The 18,386-nt window shown below is 41.6% G+C and overlaps 1 protein-coding gene across 1 annotated transcript in view; it reads left to right on the forward strand.

The window, feature by feature from the left end:
* Window positions 1-18,386, forward strand: part of adamts18 (ADAM metallopeptidase with thrombospondin type 1 motif, 18) — a 62,746-nt gene that overhangs the window by 36,977 nt on the left and 7,383 nt on the right. Inside the window, exons 13-19 of the mRNA XM_035652033.1 lie at window positions 864-1,036; window positions 2,045-2,175; window positions 3,268-3,391; window positions 3,719-3,963; window positions 11,404-11,524; window positions 12,068-12,194; window positions 17,772-17,976. Coding sequence (XP_035507926.1) covers window positions 864-1,036; window positions 2,045-2,175; window positions 3,268-3,391; window positions 3,719-3,963; window positions 11,404-11,524; window positions 12,068-12,194; window positions 17,772-17,976 — 1,126 coding nt within the window. The remainder of the gene's footprint in view (window positions 1-863; window positions 1,037-2,044; window positions 2,176-3,267; window positions 3,392-3,718; window positions 3,964-11,403; window positions 11,525-12,067; window positions 12,195-17,771; window positions 17,977-18,386) is intronic.

Genomic DNA, 18,386 nt, shown 5'->3' on the forward strand with positions numbered 1-18,386 from the left:
ATGCACAGGTGAAATTGCTTCAAAGTCTGCGAGGGTTTAGTCTCCAGGACTTAGGGGGGGACATTGGAACTGATTCCATGTTTACATCTGTGTTAGCTTGAGGTCTTCCTCTTTACTGTCTTTGTGTGTTGCTGCCACCAATTGTTGATCATTGTGATGATGTGAAAGTGGCAGCAGTGTTGCCCAAGCTTTTGCCTGATACACATAAAATGGAGACCCACACGTAAAAACTTGTTTCCATAGCTGTACTATTGGTACATACCTGATATTTACCATATATTTTATAATCTTAATGTATCAGAAATTGCTTCATCAAAATGTGTATATAATGGGATTTTGTTGGTTTGTTCTTTACACTCAGCATCTGTTGCATGTCTGTCCGGGGAGAGGGGTCCCTCTTCTGTGGCTCTTCCTGAGAGTTTCTTCTATTTTCTTTCCAGTTAAAATGTTTTTTCCTTACCCAAATTGAGTTTAAGGTCACAGGGTGTTGAATGTTGTGCATATTGCGAAGCCCCCTGGGGACATATTGGGATTTGGGCTATATAAATAACATTTTAATTTAAAACTTGACTTGACTTGAATACCTCCACAGGGTATCTTTATGCGTACACATATATCTTGATATCTAAATGAAATGTATGTAGCAATGAGTACAGGCACAAGCACAGTTCTGCACAGTCCCACATGCATTGGCTGGCTTTGTTGTGTCTGTGTAGTAGTATTACATTAAGGGGCTTTTTAATTGGCTTGGATTGTTACTTTAGTAAAAGTGTGGTAATAAAACAAGCAGGGTATTTCAGATCCTTAACAGGTTTTTCTCTGCCTCTCTTCTTCTTCCCTGTCTTGTCTTGTCTTCCACCCAGGCCACAGAACAATGGTAAATTTTGCTCAGGCTCCAGCCGTCTCAACCAGCTGTGCAACACTCGGCCATGCCCTCTTAACGCTGTGGACTTCCGGGCCCAGCAGTGCGCTGAATACAACAGCAAGCCCTTCAGGGGCTGGTATTATAAGTGGAAGCCCTACACCAAAGTGGATGGTAAGGTTGGTCAGTTGATATAAGATCCAAGTCTGTTCAGTCCTGTGGTTTGATTTGCTCTGAGGCTGTTTTTGTATTTTTTCTTGCAATCGTTATTGAGAGTGAAAGAATGTATTGTATCTTTTATTGTAAACCAACAGATTCTCTACCTTTAAAATACACAGTACCTTTCAAGGATTATGAAGACATCCCATGATTTACTTTATTCTTGGCACAGAATGCACGAGAAAAGAAATCTCATTGTTAAAAGCACACAGCGCTGCTAAATACACAGAAAATTGCAGATAGCTCAGGGCAAGCTTTTTTTTCTTAATTCTGTAGATATTTTACATTCTGCACCCCGCCGTCCTCCGCTGGTCCAAACCTCTTTTAAAAAGTGTTTCTGTAATACCAACCTCTATTTACTGCCGCAATGATTAGGGCCAAAAAAGCTGGAGGAAACGATCACTCTGTGTAATGTGCATGGGAGACATGTAGCCACCTGCACCCTTTGACACAGTGGGGATGGATTTAAAAAGGAAGCCTACGGGCCAGCTTTGTTACGCAGAGTGAGGGAGAGAGAGAGAGTGCAATGAAGGAGAGCAGTGTGTTTGGCTGGCGTCCCAGGCCTGTTTAAGCTGTTGATGAATGGGAGGTGATGTAGAGAGGAACAGATTCTGAACTGCCTTCTGGGACCTTGAGCCAAGTCACCTTCACCGTCATTTATTTTAATCAAAGACGGCTGTAGAGACATGTCTGTGATAACTGATCTGAACTACAAAATAAACCTGTAGCCCCACCAGAATACCCCTGGGTGCATTCACAGTCAGTTCCTGTCTGTTCCAACTCTGTCTCAGCAGGAGACATACTGTACAGGTTGCATTACAGTAGCCACGGTAACTTCAAAGTTACCATATCATATAAGAACTTTGGGGAATATGGCCCTCAAACTATTTACACTTTTACTTAGGCTTTCCTTTTTTTATTGATACCAGTCTTACTGTATACATTTGTATGTTCTGTGTGCAGACGAAGACATCTGTAAGCTGTACTGCATTGCAGAAGACTTTGACTTCTTCTTCGCCATGTCCAGCAAGGTCAAAGACGGTACCTCCTGCTCTGACCACAAAGGAGATGTCTGCATCGATGGAGTGTGTGAGGTACATTGTCTGAGTGGATTCAGAGTGCTCCACAGGAAAACATATTCTAGGGTTACTGGGAGAAAATTGTTACATGAGGTCATTTTTGGAAAAGCTTTTTCTAACAAAGTTGCAGGAGAGTTGCAGATAGTTAGTTAGTGCCAGAATCAATGTTTTTTGATTTTGAAATCTTATAGAGCCAATTTCTTGACCTACGCTACCTATTTTACCTATTTAATGCAAAGTGTGATTACAAATGATGCACAGAAATACAGTAATACAATATCTAAGACGGTCATACGTTTGTAAATGGACAGATACTGTCCGTATGCAGAAGATTACAGACTGGATCTTTGACAGATTTTATTTTATATGATATGGTATGATGTAATATAGAGATATACAGATTTGGATACAGATCCATAAACTTGTAAACTATTGGATCTTTCCGGATACTGGTCCTTACTTTCGGTTTCACTTTCAAGTAAGAGATTTAGATAATTGGGTATGTGTCTAAAACCTAGTTCTCGAACGGAGGCATGTTGCTTGCCATACTTGCAGTCCTTTAAGGTGTACTTATATTGCCAGTATGTCATCTTATTGCTTGGAGGATGCACAAAGGCATAAGCAAAACTCTTTTTTACCGCTAATGAAAATGGCTCCCATTGGTCCCAGCGCGGATCTAGCTCAGCATATTAAAGGCTACAGCGAATGCTACACGTGCAGGTAGGTGTTAAAAACCTGGCTTAATGAAGTGTAATGAGTGATCTTTCTAAATCTCTCTTACTTTCTTACTTCTTTCAATATTTTATCTGTTTTTCTGTATTTTTTTTCCAACTGAACAAAGCTTTAATGTTTCTGTTTTATTGCGTATTCGTCTTTCCCTACCGTTCATCTAATTTTAAGAGTAATTCTGCATAACCCCACCATGGATCAGGTGTGGTAGTAATGTGAACACTGATGTCAACAAAGATGGAATTAAAGATATCTCTGTACGTTCATGTTCAAATGAGGACTTGAAAAGAGTTGGTAATAAAGATTATTTACACTGACATCCTCCTTAATTCTAGCTCCATCCACACTAATGGCATGTGTGTTTTTGTGTGTGTGCAGGCAGTAGGCTGTGACCAGATTCTGGGCTCCAAGGCCTCTCTAGATGCCTGCGGAGCCTGTAAGGGAGACAACTCCACTTGCAAGTTCTTCAAGGGCCAGTACACCCTTCAACACAGGGCTAACGGTAAGCTTGTCTTTGTTTGTAGAGTGTCTGTATGTTGGCATAAATGTTGTCATTCTGCAAGACAAAGAGACACTTAAGCGGACAAAGAAAAAGAGAAAAACCACACACACCCACATGCTTCTAATCCCACTTCATAACAGACTGATTCACTTCTAGACCAGAGTTAAAGTTGAGTGCATAATGAGGTAAAGCAGGGATAAAGGTTTGTGCGTGCATGGGTGACAGGATTGTGTGATGAAACAGGACATAAGAATTAGAGAAAAGCATTAAACAAATATCTAAGCTTGATTCGGCATTGACTTTCCTTTCTCCTCCTTTCTTCCTCAGAGTATTACTCCATGGTAACGGTCCCAGCTGGGGCACGCAGCATTCGCATTCAGGAAATGGAGGTCTCCACCAGCTACCTGGCTGTCCGCTCTCTGAAGAGGAAGTACTACCTGACCGGGGACTGGACTGTGGACTGGCCAGGGAAGTTCCACTTCGGTGGGGCTGTGTTCGACTACCAGCGCTCTTTCAACAAGCCAGAGAGCCTGTATGCCGCTGGACCTACTAATGAGACGCTGGTGTTTGAAGTAAGCCGCCGCTGCTGGGTGATGTCCGTTTGTGGCAATTGACAGTGACAGGGTCCCTGGCAGAGCTGCCGTGCCTCTTTTTCTTATGTCTGGATATGAATAGGCTTAGATAAAAAAAGAAGTTTGGGTGGTAGGGAAAACAGGGGTGGTTGTAGCGGAGTGCAGTGCTTCTGTGGGGGATTAATTGTGTTTGGTGATTCGTTATGTCAGGGATGATCTGGGGATGGGTTGGTTTTGTGGAAGGCTTTAATCAGGAAAATCAGGAGCTTTGGGGGGTTCAAACAGCCTGTCCTGTTCAGAGCTGTCCTCTTGGTGAGTGACAGAGGGAAAGAAAGAGAATATAAGGGTACATAGCAGAAGAGGAAATACAAAAAAAGTTCTCAACGTATCTACAATCAAAGCCAACAGTTTCAATGGCTGGTTAATGCAGAACACACTGTCAATACGTTTCTTAGGTACTAGTTCTTTACTGATGTTGCTGTTCAAATGGTGTGCTCAGATGGAAGGTGAAGTGAATTTCCCCTGATCTCAGGACTCACCAGGCGCTCCGCATGGTTCGACTGTTTTCCATCATGAGAACTGAGTCTCTCTTCCTTTTTCCTCCCATCTTTGTACATGAATTTAAGTTAGGAAGCTTAATAAGCACCTCTTCTCCACAATCTGTGCCACCCTGGGGAAACTCATGACTGTGCATTAGATGCAATCACAACACTTTTAAAATCAACTTTGCATTTTGTCTGAACACAGTTCAGTGTTTCGGCTCTATTCTCCATTGTATTTGGTTAGCAGTGGAGGTTTTAGAGGTTTTAGATATTTCAAAAAACAACAAATCTCCATGGCCAGACACAAGTAAGGGTGAGCAAGAAAATATGCTTTGTGTAAATTTGTTGAACCAATTCTTTAAGCATAAGAGAGAGAGAGAGACCCCGAAGGCATCAGAAAGGGTGGGGGGGATGTGGCGCAATTAGTCTAAACCAGCCTTTGTGCCACTTTCACTATTCAGCTCAGTCTCACATGGCAGAAGCCTGGCCCTTGTTTATATACGGTTCAGTTTCTTGGTACTGTAAGCACAGTCACATGTTTGTCCACGTACACATACTGAAAGCCATGGATGTGTGGCCCCTATGGCCACTGATCTCAAAAGTGCTTTGTTGCAACCATATGATTCGGGGCTAATAGAGCGAGTAAAATCCCTAAGTCAACTGTCCTTTAGAGGCAGGGATGAAAAGTATAAAATCAGATGGCTGCTTGGAGTGAGATGTTCTGCATATTATAGGAGGTGATTTATGAGCTGGTGGTGCTTTTTTGCCCGACATTTGTAATCAGTGGTGTGTCAGAAACCAGAGCTTCCAGGGGAATGCAAGTCTTTACCCGTCTTGAAGCAGCAGAATGTGATGCTGGACAGGCGTCTCCTCCTGAGAGCAAAACTAATATTCAACAAGTGGCCGAGCCATTATCCTTATGACTCTGTAGGTTTATGTGAATGGTGTTGGGATGTGTGGGATGTTCTTCCCACATAACTTTGTCAGCGAAAGCATTTATTTTCTCTTGAACTCTGAACCCTAGCTGTGGAAACAGAAGTGGAAACCAGGTGACGAGCAGACTTTTTTCTCTCCCTCCATTATGGTTGAAGTGTTAGTCATGTAAAAGCTGGTCTCCCCTCAGTCCCTTGGGCTACTGAAATACTGCGGTTTGAGCAGGAATGATTGGCCTAAATATCCAGGAAGAATACCAGTGTGATATTTCCCAAGTGCTTGGCTTGCTTGGTCACTTGTTTGGCCATCAGGAAATGTCTGAGTGTTTATGTAGCTATTTTAGAAAAGAGACTTGTGTTTGTGGGCAGTTTAGCGGAGTAGCTGCTGTACTTTGCATTTGAACAGCCCGTTGTTGTTTCCCTCTGCAAGATGAATGCTTGCAGAGATGCAAGTAACAACAATCTAATATTGTCATTCCCAAAAGATAGATAGATAGATTTTGTGATTATTTCCTAACGAATATTTGCATACTGCAATGCCACAATCTAGGGATGAGTAAAGTATTTAAAAACAAAACAAAACATAAGGCCAATTTTTAGAATGGTTTTAGGCCAGGCGGAGTTCATGGACCAAATTATGTGTCCTAACATGGTTTATTATGTGTACCCAGCTTTGACATCTGCGTCGGCTTGCAGTATAAGAAGCTTCCTTTGGTTTGTGTTGGCTTATTTGAGAGAGATAGAGATTGCTAAAGTGGTTAAAAAAGCAAGAGAGTGAATGAGGAGAAGGAGTGATGGTAGTGAGAAATCCAGCAAATGAGAGAAATAAAACCTTCTTTTTTTATTGATTCACAGCAGTCAAATGGAGCAAACAATCATAGAGGTTTTAAAGAAGCCACCAGGTTAGTCAAATTTAGGTTGAAGAGAAATCCATGTAGACAAGTTTCCAGATTTTGTGTGTGGTCACTTTTGGGTTTACTTCAAATAAAGTGATGAATACAGTGTTACAATAACTGAGAGAAACAGTTACCCAAGACCCAAGTTGTAATAACCATAAATGTTCTTTAAAGAATGGATTTACCTAAGTCTGATGATGCTCCTCCGGCTTGTCCGTGTGTCCCAGTCATACATCTGTCCAGCAGAGCACTCAGCGGTAGCATGCTGCTGATCTGCAGATGACACGAGCATAATCTCTATAAGTATGTCCTGTAATTACAAAAAGGAGAAAGGGGTTGATAGAAAGAGAAGGATAGAGAGAGGGGGAGAGTGAGATTAAAAGATTAAGAACTCTGCAATTGAACTCTTTGGATGTGAGAAGTTAAGGTCAGGGCACAGGGACTTTCACTGCAAATGAAAAGAGCCAAATGAGTCGACTGACTGCTGATCTTCATCTGTTTCACACATTCTACTTAACTGGCGCTGTCACAGAAAAACTGAGAGTGTGAGGGGGAGGGTATACGCACCGATCTCTCCCAGACCCTTACTCAGCTTGAAGCACTCAAAGAAAAACAAATGTTGAGAAGTGCGAGTGTAAACTGTGACAAGGTGTTCACATCTGCACAGCTGCTCAGCTGGTGGGGGGGGGGAGTAGAGGAGGCAGGAACAGACATAACATTATGGCTGAGGTCTCAGTCGATACCAAATAGGGTTATTCCCCCTGAATTCTTGTGGTTTTGAGAAGGCGAGGTCATGCCAGTCCAGGGCAAAGCATGGTGGGTCCACAAGTGAGATTGATATATGTGTCCACCGGATGCTAATTCATCATCCTCTCATCTGACTTGATGAGTGGTGTGGTAGTTGGGTTGTGAAAACTAAGACACTGTGGTCTGATGTCGCACTGTAGGAAGACACACTCACATCAATCACACAACCTCATCCTGGATTTTCCTCCAGGAAATATATGTTTCTATCAATAAATGTAATTTTCCTATGAAGCCAAAGAACATAAGTAAGATATAGTAGCCATAATAATAAAGCCATTCAGGGACTGCAAACGTTCCCCATTAATATGTAACGGCAAGTTGGATCTCCCAATAATATATTTTTGTACCTGTATTAGAATATTTTAAGTGTAATTTAAGCATTGTTTGGCTGCATGTTTGCTTTTATTTTGCTCATGCACAAATTTAAAAGTCCTGACTTAAGTGATTTGTCAAACTTTTGATCTAATTATTTTGGATTCACCCATTTTAATTAAATTTTGTTTCATCCTGCCGAACAGCAGTACTTTCCTTGTCTGATGTGTTTTTTTATGCTAAAAAGTGAAGTGAGATGGTCTTTTTCAGGCACTATTGGTTGTGGAAGTAAAAAACCCATTCATTCAGGTAGCAAAGGTACAGGCTTGCACAGAACTTAGCACTGACCAAGTAATATGGATTCTTTGGCCAAGATCTAGCTATGCGAGCTGGTTTATTGTTAAATTTGAACCTGAACTGACTAACTTGGGTTACTGTTGCACTCTTTCTCTGCATGCAATTCCGACTTATAGAAGTTTTTGTTGACAGTCCAGATAAGGGTCATTTATTAGCTGGCTGTAGAGCTTTGGTAGATTTATGTGTTGTGACTAGTCAAGGCGCTATTTTGCTGCTGCTGTTGGTTTGCTTTGACTACCAAAGAATTCACAAGGGCAGCGTGCATTCTGGTTTGGGGATTTTGGTTCGTTGTATGGATAGGTGGGATATTAGTCTTTGTTCTTATCGGGATGGGTGTCAGGGGATGAGCTTTGGCTGCAGTTGTCCCAAACTGAAGAAGTAGAGAGGAGACAGGTTTGGATATGTCTAAAATAATTATTTGAAAATTAGTGTCTCTGCTTGCAGACAATGTTAAGGCTGTGGTTGGTTGGGTGTATTCAACATTGTGGATGGCTTAGGAAAGTACGGTCAGTTATTTAGAAAGCGTAAAGGCTACAAGGATGTGTATGCCCTTCGTTACTGTAAATGGATTATAAAAGTGTTGTTTTTATAGCTGCCGGTTCACATCATTGGTGGTTGTTTGGAGAAAGTGCAGGAATGTTGGTAAGAGTTGGGTGCTTGGATAAGCATAAAGTCCCAGTGTGGTTAGTGGTGGCACTTTTCTGTGGCAGTGGGTTTGGGTTTGGTTGGCGGTGGGTAGCGCCAGCAAAGGAAGTGTGGGTGTTAAAGTGTCGCCAATTATTATGCAGTTCAGTAGAGGCCAAGGCCACAAGTTCACAATTTAGGCTAGACGTCCTCAACTTTAGATGGGGCACAGACAATGAGTGTGAAAATGTTAAACTTGGGGTAGCTCTGTAGCACTCTAATAAGATTTTGTGGATTTATGTGGCTAAAAGCATTGACTATGAAAAAAATCTGGACATGGGCAGCTAGTAGGAACCGATAGTGATGTATGATGGTTGTTTTTTGGAAAATAATTAGATAGGGCTTTGTGTATCTGATGTGAAATCAAACAAACCATTTGATCCAGTGTCTATTATCAGTGCTTGACGGTGTGACGTAAATCAAAGCACAATCTGTTTTTGCACTTGGATGCACTTGGTTTCAGAGTTACATACAATTTTCTTATCAGTACAGAATGATATGCACAGCAGGTTTTAGCATGCAAGCCTAATTCAGTGTGATTAAACTGAAGAATTTCTGGGTTTTGAATGACAATCGTACAGAAAACAGATAACATGAGCAGACAAGCATGTTTTAGAATGGGGGTTTTTAGACTTTGACAGGTGCCCAAGAAAAAATCCTGAAAACAATTTCAGCTGCAAGTATTATTGATGAGCAGGCCAAATTATTGGACTAAACTCCAATAACTAACTTCCCATTGTTTTTAGAACACTGCCATGCACCTGTCCATTCTCCCTCAAGCGTTAGACATTAGACAGCTCCTTGCTCCTCTCCACAACAACATCTCTCCTTTTGCCCTCCTGTCTGGAGCCGGGCCGAACGTACACATGGAACAGTTAACATGTAACAGAAGGTGATTGGTCCAGTCAGTGGAAGCGCCCCAGGACTGTTGAATGTGGATTGAACCCAGGAGGCGCTTGGCTTCCTAAGTTGGATGGTTGATGGTAGATTCCTTGTACTTTAGGATACACCCCAAAGAAAATACACTTGTCAAAGCTCATTATTGCAGATATTGATAGACTTGATATGTTTGTCAGGCATTGGAATGGCTGTTGACAGTTGGACTTAATACAATTTGCCAAATGGATTGAGGATTAATACTCGCCCAACCTGAACTAAACTGAGGTGGGCTGTAAAACATAACATAACTATACTGAACACAATCCAGTGCAGTGTTTTTGAATGGTTTAAAATGACACACTATGAGCTGACTATGTAAATTCACCTCAAACAAAATTCTTCACCATGGCAGTGAATCCTCATGGGGTTGCTTTAATGATAGCCTGATGCTTCTCCTGTAATGGGTATGTCTGCTTTTATTCATCCGTTAGTCTCTGCTTGACTTGAATGTCCAAATAAATCTCCTGTGCAGGGAAAGGTAACTGGCCAGTAGAAAGGATGTGGTAAAAAAGAGCTAACTCTCAAAAGAAAATGGAAATTGTCCCTCATATGTGCACTGTAATGTCCAAATATAATGACCCTATAATAGTGTGGTCAGTCAGTTTGGACTAGAGAGGGAACAAAGCGCTCTGTAATGTCTCTAGAGCCTTCTGGTTAGTGGGTAGCAGATCTAACAGCTCAGTGGGACCTAAATGGCTGAATTAGGCCGCCACGTTGTCAGCGATCTTACTTTAAGTTTCTGGTAGTGGAATCCATAACATATGGACCATTTGTTTCTGCTCTCCTTTCACTGCACTCCTGTCATGCCCTTTTTTATTTATACAGTGTAGGACATACTCTATAGATTATTGGACTCCTACCAATACAGAAGAAAATATTGTGACATATTTATTACTGGCTGAAACAGAGGGTATACATCATACTGTATGTAGGGGAAGACTTTTTATTGTTATTTAGTGTGGCTGTTTTTGAAATTATAGCAGCAGACAATCCAGAAATTAGGGAATACTGAAACAATTAATTAACAATTAATCTGAAATGTAAAGAGTTGTTGTTTTTTCACTCTTTAATATAATTTTGAATTGTCTTTTAGTTTTGGACTGTCAGGAATTTTTTACAGGCAATTTTAAGATGCTTCTAGACAATTGTAAAGGACAATTGTCAATATTTCCTAACATTTTCTAAATAAAACAATGAATTGCTAAATGACCGGTGTGATTTAGTGTCATCTAGCTGTTTCAGATTACAAATAACTGAACACCGCTGGCGTCTGTATTTCACAACCTGGGAATAAGAACGGGCCGTGAAAACATGTGGAAAACGTGAAAGGCCCAATCTACAGCCAGTGTTTGGTTTGTCCGTGTTGGGCTATTGTAGAAACATGGCGGCTCAAATATGGCAGACTCCATTGAAGGTGACCCATGGTGTCTGTAGATAAAAACGTCTCATTCTTAGTTAACGAAAACACAACGATTCCGATATTAATTCATTACTAATAAAAACATACCTATGAATATTGTATTCCATTTCTGTTAATAGAGCCTCCTAAATGTTACACACTGGAGCTTTAAGTTAAAATGACAGATTTATCAATAATGAAAGTAAAGAAAGAAAGAGGGAAAGTGGACAACCATCATTGTGGTGTTCTCCAGCAAAAACGTATCTTGGCTATAATTGTTGACCCTATGTCCTAAAGGCTTATAATTGTGTATTATTGTGTATTAATGTGTAACATATTAGAGTATATACTGGCAGCGTGAAGATTTAGGGGAGGAAAGCTGCTGGTTTTAACCCCTAGAGCCACCTGGAAAAAAGTGTTTGATGACTCCGAGTTTAATGTGAAGATCTTTAAACCTGATGTTTATGTGAAACAGGGTGATGTGTGCTGTTCCCCCTGGGTGGATAACGGATATAAGACAAACTACATTCACACGTGACACCTTTCTGACTTACTGTGCTCTTGCCTGACAGATCCTTCTGCAGGGAAAGAACCCGGGAGTGGTGTGGGAGTACACCCTGCCTCGCACTGAGAGGAAACCCGACTACAGCTGGGGTGTGGTGCGCTCTGACTGCTCTGCTCCTTGTGCTGGAGGTGAGACTGTTTGTGTTTGTATGTGGGATTGCTCATGTTTGTTTGAGTAATGAAACTAGAGGAAATGTATATGTGCTGTGTACATGAGTTGACCATTCGCTAATCCCCTCCACTGAACAGCAATTTTCCAATCATGCTGCAACTAGACACAGCAGGTGGAGGTGGTGTACTGGCCATTGGACATAGGGGGACAAATCTCGGTGGGCTGGTGAACCGTCAAATCAGTTAGATATTATCTCTATGTTTGTGTATGTGGTGTCTGCCTGTGTGTGTATGAGTTTGAATGTGCCTTTGTATTGTGTGTAATTCCTGTTGTCCAGTCTGCTCAAGGAAGTGTGTTAAGGCTAATGAAAAGCACCTTTGTCAACTGAGAAGTTCAGACTCTGTTGGTCCCAAAAGACACACAGCACCCCCTGCTCACTTGTCAGTGGATTGATGACAAGTGTGTGTGTGCATGTGTGCCTGTGTGCTGACTGTTTTCCTTGTAGCTCCACTCCCCTCGCCCTCAAGCTCTCTCTTTCTCTCTTCCTGTTTTCCCATCAGGTCGCATCTCCACCAAGGCTATCTGTCTGCAGGACCAGAAGGTTCAGGTCAACTCCACCATGTGTAATCCCCACACCAGACCAACACTGGGCTCCCATCTCTGCAACACACAGCCATGCCCTGCATAGTAAGTGCTGCTGCTGCTGCTGTTGCTGCTGCTTCTGCTGCTGTGTGTGTGTTTGTGTGTGCTAGTCAGGGCATTTCTTCGTGTACAGTTGGCTGTGGGATATGTGGCATGTGTCTTTATGTTGCCAAATTTTCAGGAACCTTAGGCGCTGTTTTTATTACAGGCACACACACACACTGTGGTTGAGCAGTCTAGAGGTTGCCTGTGGTCCATTTACTGTGGCCAGCCACCACTCTGCTCAGCCTGTGTTCTTCCCCTCTCTCTGTCCTCCTCTCTTCTCTGCCCACTCTCTAATTTTTCATTTCTTTTCCATTTTCCTTTTTGAGAAAACACATGAAAGTGCTCCCTATCTGCTGTCTTTTTGCATCAGCCTTTACTTATTCCATTGCAGTGCTTGCTCCAGCTGTGTGTCCATCTGAGTGCAAAGTGGATTTTAATCACACTGACATGACAGGATCATGTAACGTCTGTTTTGTTTTGTCTGTGATGTGAAGCTTTGCTCTACTACTTGCTGAGAAAAGGCTTTTAGTTTAATATAGTCTTAGCCTGGCAAGCCTTAACCAGTAGAGGACCACAAAACCTAAATGCATTACAATTATAAACATAATTGTTTTAAATATGCAAGAAATCATTTACTTTTGTTATTACTGTCAAGGACTCTTCATTTAAGAATGCATTTTTTTAAGTGTTCTTCACTTGTTCAAACTAAATTGTACGCTGTGTGTTCCCAGCCCTGGCTTCAGACCATTGAGGTCACCAAGACCATGTCCTCAGTAATATTACTGGGAATCTGTGATTACACACATATTGGATGTGGACTGAATGTGGACTTGGAATTTTAATGCTGATTCTTATATTTTGTAGACAAAATAACTATTTAAATATCTCTAATGATCTAATTGACCTATTTGTCTATAATAAATAGAACAAAACACATAACTGGCAGTGTAGAGCAGTCTTTGAAACTACTTTCAGACAATGATGTATGATGTGAAGATACATAGATACATAGAGAAAAAAGAAATGGAACAGTCAAATGAATTAATAAAGCGTAAAATGTGTGTCTCTAGAAGTTCACATCAGCCTTAGGTGTAGTTTGTGTTTAGAGATAATTAGCAATTGGTAGCTTGCTAACATGCAAACTAAGATGTGAACACGGTCAATGTGTTAAATGCTAAACATCATCTTGTTAGCATCATAATTATGAGGATGCTGTCATCGGCATGTAGCTCAAAGCACTGCGGTGCCTATGTACAGCCTCACAGAGCTGATAGCATAACCTCTTAGTCTTGTTTTTAAATACCCAGAATTTTTTGCAAAGTTAAGCTGTTGGCAAACATTTCTTAGATAGGTGGGGTTCTGTTTGGGAATTTGGACTTGTGAACTCAGTATTTCTAAAACCCTGTCTATGGCCCTGTCATTCCTCATCTAAACCCCTCGACAAAAGGTTCAAACGATTGGTTAATTGTTTTTGTCATGAAGTAAATACAAGATGGTGTTTCCAAGTCTGGAATGGGCCTTTTACTTTAGTGGACACTTGAGAAAAGGAAAGAGAAAGAAAAATAAAGAAAGACAAGGCTAAAGAGAGGGAGGGAGCCAACTCAGAGTGATTACTGCTTTCAGTGCACATCATCCTTCTCAGAAATTCTCAGCCCAAAGCCTTCCTCACTTTCTCAGTGGCGAAATCATGCCCATGTTTTATCTCCATTGTCTAGACATTGTGCTTAATGGCATGCATTTTTAAAGGACTGCGCATTCAGGGACGAGAGCAGCAAGCAAAGGAGGAAACCAGGCTAAAGTGCAGTGGAGTAACAAGTTGAAACAGCACTGAATAAATGGCCTCTCTCCTATGTAGGCCTTTGGCTGAGGGAACTGGAGCTAGCTTGATTTACAGCACTGCTCCAAAGAACAGGCAGGGAACCGTGTCTTGGGTTCAGAGAGAGTACACACACATACACCCAAATGCACACACACACACACACACAGGGCGGCATGCACACACACATTTTCCAAATGTATGATGCTGAAATAATGTATTTCAGATCCAAACCAGGGGGTAAAAATAGAAACACAGGCTACATGTGTTTGATGTTAATGATGTTGTCATTTTGTCCACCATTAGCCATGCCACAACAAGTCCAGACTGAACTTTCTTCTGTGTCAGGGGTTGAACAAGCCAGACAGCTATCGGTTACACCTCCAACATACAGCCTCTGTTTCTCACTAAGTTTCCCACCACCCGAGAGGGCATTTCCTGGCCCTAATCTTGGGCATACCATTTCTCTTATCTTGACGAAAGGTATTAAACAGCTTTGTTGCGTGTCTTGACCTCCCCCTTTGTTTGAGTAAAGAAAATGGTATAGCCCAGATAAATAGCAAGTGTGGACGTCCGTTCAGGAAAATAAAGCAGTGTTTGACACCCGTGGATCTTATTATACAGTAGCTGACAGCATTTCTCAGCTGGTTGTGTGTATGGGCCAATTTATGGGTGCTGCACAAGAAGAGAGTTGAGTTGAGTGAGCAGCATGAAAGCTTTAATGACTGCATTAAGACCTCCAGGATGTATGGGCACGCATTCAAGAGCCCGGCAGAGAAAAGCAAAATTGACAATGAGGTGGGATGCATGTGCGCTCTGTGTGTGAGTGTGTGTGTGTGCGAGTGTGTCTGACAGGAGGGGGAATGTAAAAGTGCCTGCTTATCTCTGCAGCGTGTATCTCGGGTGCTGACAGGCCTATCCATGTTTTATTGTGCAGAGACGGTGGGATTCCCACGGGGCCCGGCCAGTCTAGCCATGCAGAGCCAGTCAAACTCTCCCCCTCCCCAAACCCTCACCCCTTCACTCCCATCTACCCCCCTTTGCTTTAGACCTGCTTCAAACCTCCACTCCCCATATTGCTGTTAGCCTGTCAGGGAAAACGGGGATACTCGACTGCAGTGTAGCAACAGTTTCTGAACATTAAACGGGGATGCAAGGAGAATTTTAAGTTGCCAGTTCAATCTTCCACCCCAGCGTGCAGTTAGGACGAGATATTTTCATATCTCATACATTTTCTTAAAAGTTAATGTTTTTTTTTCTTTGCTTTCTCCAATGCAGCCCCATCCCCACCTCCTTTTGCCTCTCCGTCTTCTCATCCTCTGTAGTTCCATCTCTGCTGTTATTTTGCTCTTTCTCTTGGCAGAGGCCATCTGTAGAGTCACTTACCGCAGGTTGGGGATTTCTCTGTGCAACACACAGCGGGATATGTAGACAGATCAAAGTGAGACATGTTGTTCCTGTGCCAGACAAGATGTGCAGAGAAATAGAGACAAAAGATGTATGCACGAGACACTGACCAAGGCCTGTATTCATCAAAATTGTAAGAAGAATACATTGAAGAATGCCCTTAAGAGGCAACATACGAGTAAAAGGAATAACACACATTAATCAAACATACATTTTCAATAAAAGTTAATTTTACTGAAATTAGGACCTCCAGTAACAATTAACATGTGAAATCAACAACTCTACTACATTTTCAAGGTATTAAAATATACAATGAGGGAATTAAATAATAGGGACAAGGTCATTCACTAGGTTGATGAGGCCAGAGAAAGCATGTATTAAGGGGAATTCTACCACATGGACAATTGTAGACAAGATGTCTGAAATGACATCTGCTTTTCATCTTGTTGTTTCCACCAAAAAAATCAAAAATTTCAAATTCTAATTAAGTCTTTGGTAGTAGTTTTAAATATGTGTTTTATAGATTTTGATAAATAGCTTTTATTCTGAAGTTTGTGAGTAGGTTGTCACAGCAAATGATTTGAATTTTTGTCTTATATATACACTTATATACAGAAAAAACGTTAATTGGTACAACTGCAACACAACCAAATACCAACATTGTAAAGAACTCAAAGAAAGGAATGCAAATGTCGGAGACCATCGAACGACCATATTGGAGTGAAATACTGAGAAATATAGATAGATGGGATGATTTTGCAAGCAAAATGAATACAGATGACAAATCTTCACCAAAGCACACCAAACCACACACATGTAAAAATGTATGAATCTGGGTTTAAAAATACTTTGAGTCCTGGTTAATATGGGTATAATAAGAATATAATAATAATACATTTATTTATACAGCACTTTTCAAAACTAATGTATAGCAGCCTTTTTGGTAGAGGTGGTCATTTTGGTATATAATTAAGCAGAAACACTTGAAGAACTGCTGGCTTCCAATCAGACTCAATATTAGGTTAGGAATAAATGTTCATTCATTGGTGGTAACTGGTGTGCAGCCATACAAGTACTTAAAAAAATCATGGGTGAGCTTCTCAGAACCACTCTTGCAGCAGTTATGCACACTTCTACCTCAAAATATGTCAGTTATTGAAACATTTCAGAGATACAAATTACAGCTAGGTCAGTGGTGGTTTGCAGCGAAGCAGAGTGGCACTTTCCCCCAATGATATATTGTTATTTATAAGTCAGGCAAAACAGATGGAAAAAAAAGCAAACAGTCCCCAAAAATCCAAAACCGATGCTTTCTGTCCCAATGGTTCACATCTTTCCCGTTTCCAAATTGCAGTTTAGTCCTTCTGCTTCATTTGTCTGTGGCGTTTGAGAGAGAATGAAAGCATTTTTTCTTCCCCTGAAGCAGGTCGGCGGCATGGAGGAATGGTCTTTGCGGCAGCATGTCGTCTCAGAACTGGACTGAGCCATCTGCCCATCTCCCTTTTCTAAGCCTGTGGTTGTCAGACCACTCATTTGCTGTAATCTCCCCCTTCAGCCCCGATGCCAAGACAGAAGCTATTTTAGAAGCAGCAGTAGGCTTTCATCAGTGGCAAAGCAGGATTTCAACGACACTAGAGAAGAGAAGAGGACAGGATAAACAAAGAAAAATAGACAAAAAGAAAGGAGATTGGAAATAAAATTATAAGGGGAGAGAGGACAGGTGGGAAGAGAAAGAAAGAGGAACGTAAAAAAGACAGCAGATGACAAAATAGAGGAGAGAGGGAGTGTAGCCCCCATCTGCACTGTATGTAGCCTCATTGTATGTTGTATATTGCGGTCGGCCTTGGAGACCTGGGAAAGCTTTTATGGAGAGCTGTATATACAATATGGTTTTCATGTTTAGTTTCACATACGTACAGTACCGAGAGAGATGGATGGACATGTATATATATTTTGGCGTGTGTATTTTCTTTGTCTGCCCTTAACTACCAATTTGTGCAATGACAGAGATCAATGTGTGAAAATATTGTGAGTATTTTAAACGCAGCAGGTCTAGGCTTTCATGAATCATAACTGTTGAGAAAAGCAAGAAAGAACAAGCTAGTTCACCACTTGGAGTTTATAACCACCTAATAATCAGTGGTTTTCAGAAGTCCTCTGTGTGATCCCCGAGTACTCACTGGCAATTCAGGGTGAAAATCTGTGTTTGGGCCCAAAATAAATGCAGCAGGTTTGAACCTGTGGTTGGCTGTACTGACCGGGTGCACTGCTGTCATCTACTGTTGACTGTTGCACATGTTATATTTTCCTCGAGTGTCCCACCTCACCATTTCCCTCTTGGTGTCCCTCTACAGCTGGGCGACAGGAGACTGGGGGTCCTGCAGTCGCTCGTGTGGAGGAGGTCAGCAGACCAGGATGCTGCGCTGCCTGAGGAAGGTGACTTACCAGAGGGAAGAGGTGGTGGCGCACTCCCTCTGTCCCGTCATCTCTCCGGCCCAGGTCCAGCCCTGCCACACCCAGGCCTGCCCGCCCGAGTGGAGCACCGGATCCTGGTCACAGGTGAGTTTGTGGCAACATTTGAAAAACCTAGCAACATGGCTGAAACATATTATCATTTTTCAATCAGCCTCATGTGTACTTTCTGTACATCTAAGGCTGCTAATTAACAAATGGTAGCATGCTAACACACTAAACGAAGATAGTAGCTACAATAACTCATAGCTATACTCCTGTTAAACTAAAAGCAAACAGGACAGTGCAGCTGAACTGTAAAGAACTTTGATGCTAAAACAACTTAGTCTACAATGTACACAAATATAATGCATGCAATGTATTTAATGGTTACCAGCCTTCACAGCAGACATTTTAATTTATTATACTAAATGTAAAAGCACAGGTGTTACTAATAACATAAGCAATGGCTCTGTTCTATCCATGTGTCCCAGTAAGCTATGACAGTGTGACAGTGA

This window comes from Morone saxatilis, unplaced genomic scaffold (assembly GCF_004916995.1).
Source record: "Morone saxatilis isolate NCDOM2014 unplaced genomic scaffold, NCSU_SB_2.0 Contig11, whole genome shotgun sequence".
Classification (NCBI taxonomy): domain Eukaryota; kingdom Metazoa; phylum Chordata; class Actinopteri; family Moronidae; genus Morone; species Morone saxatilis.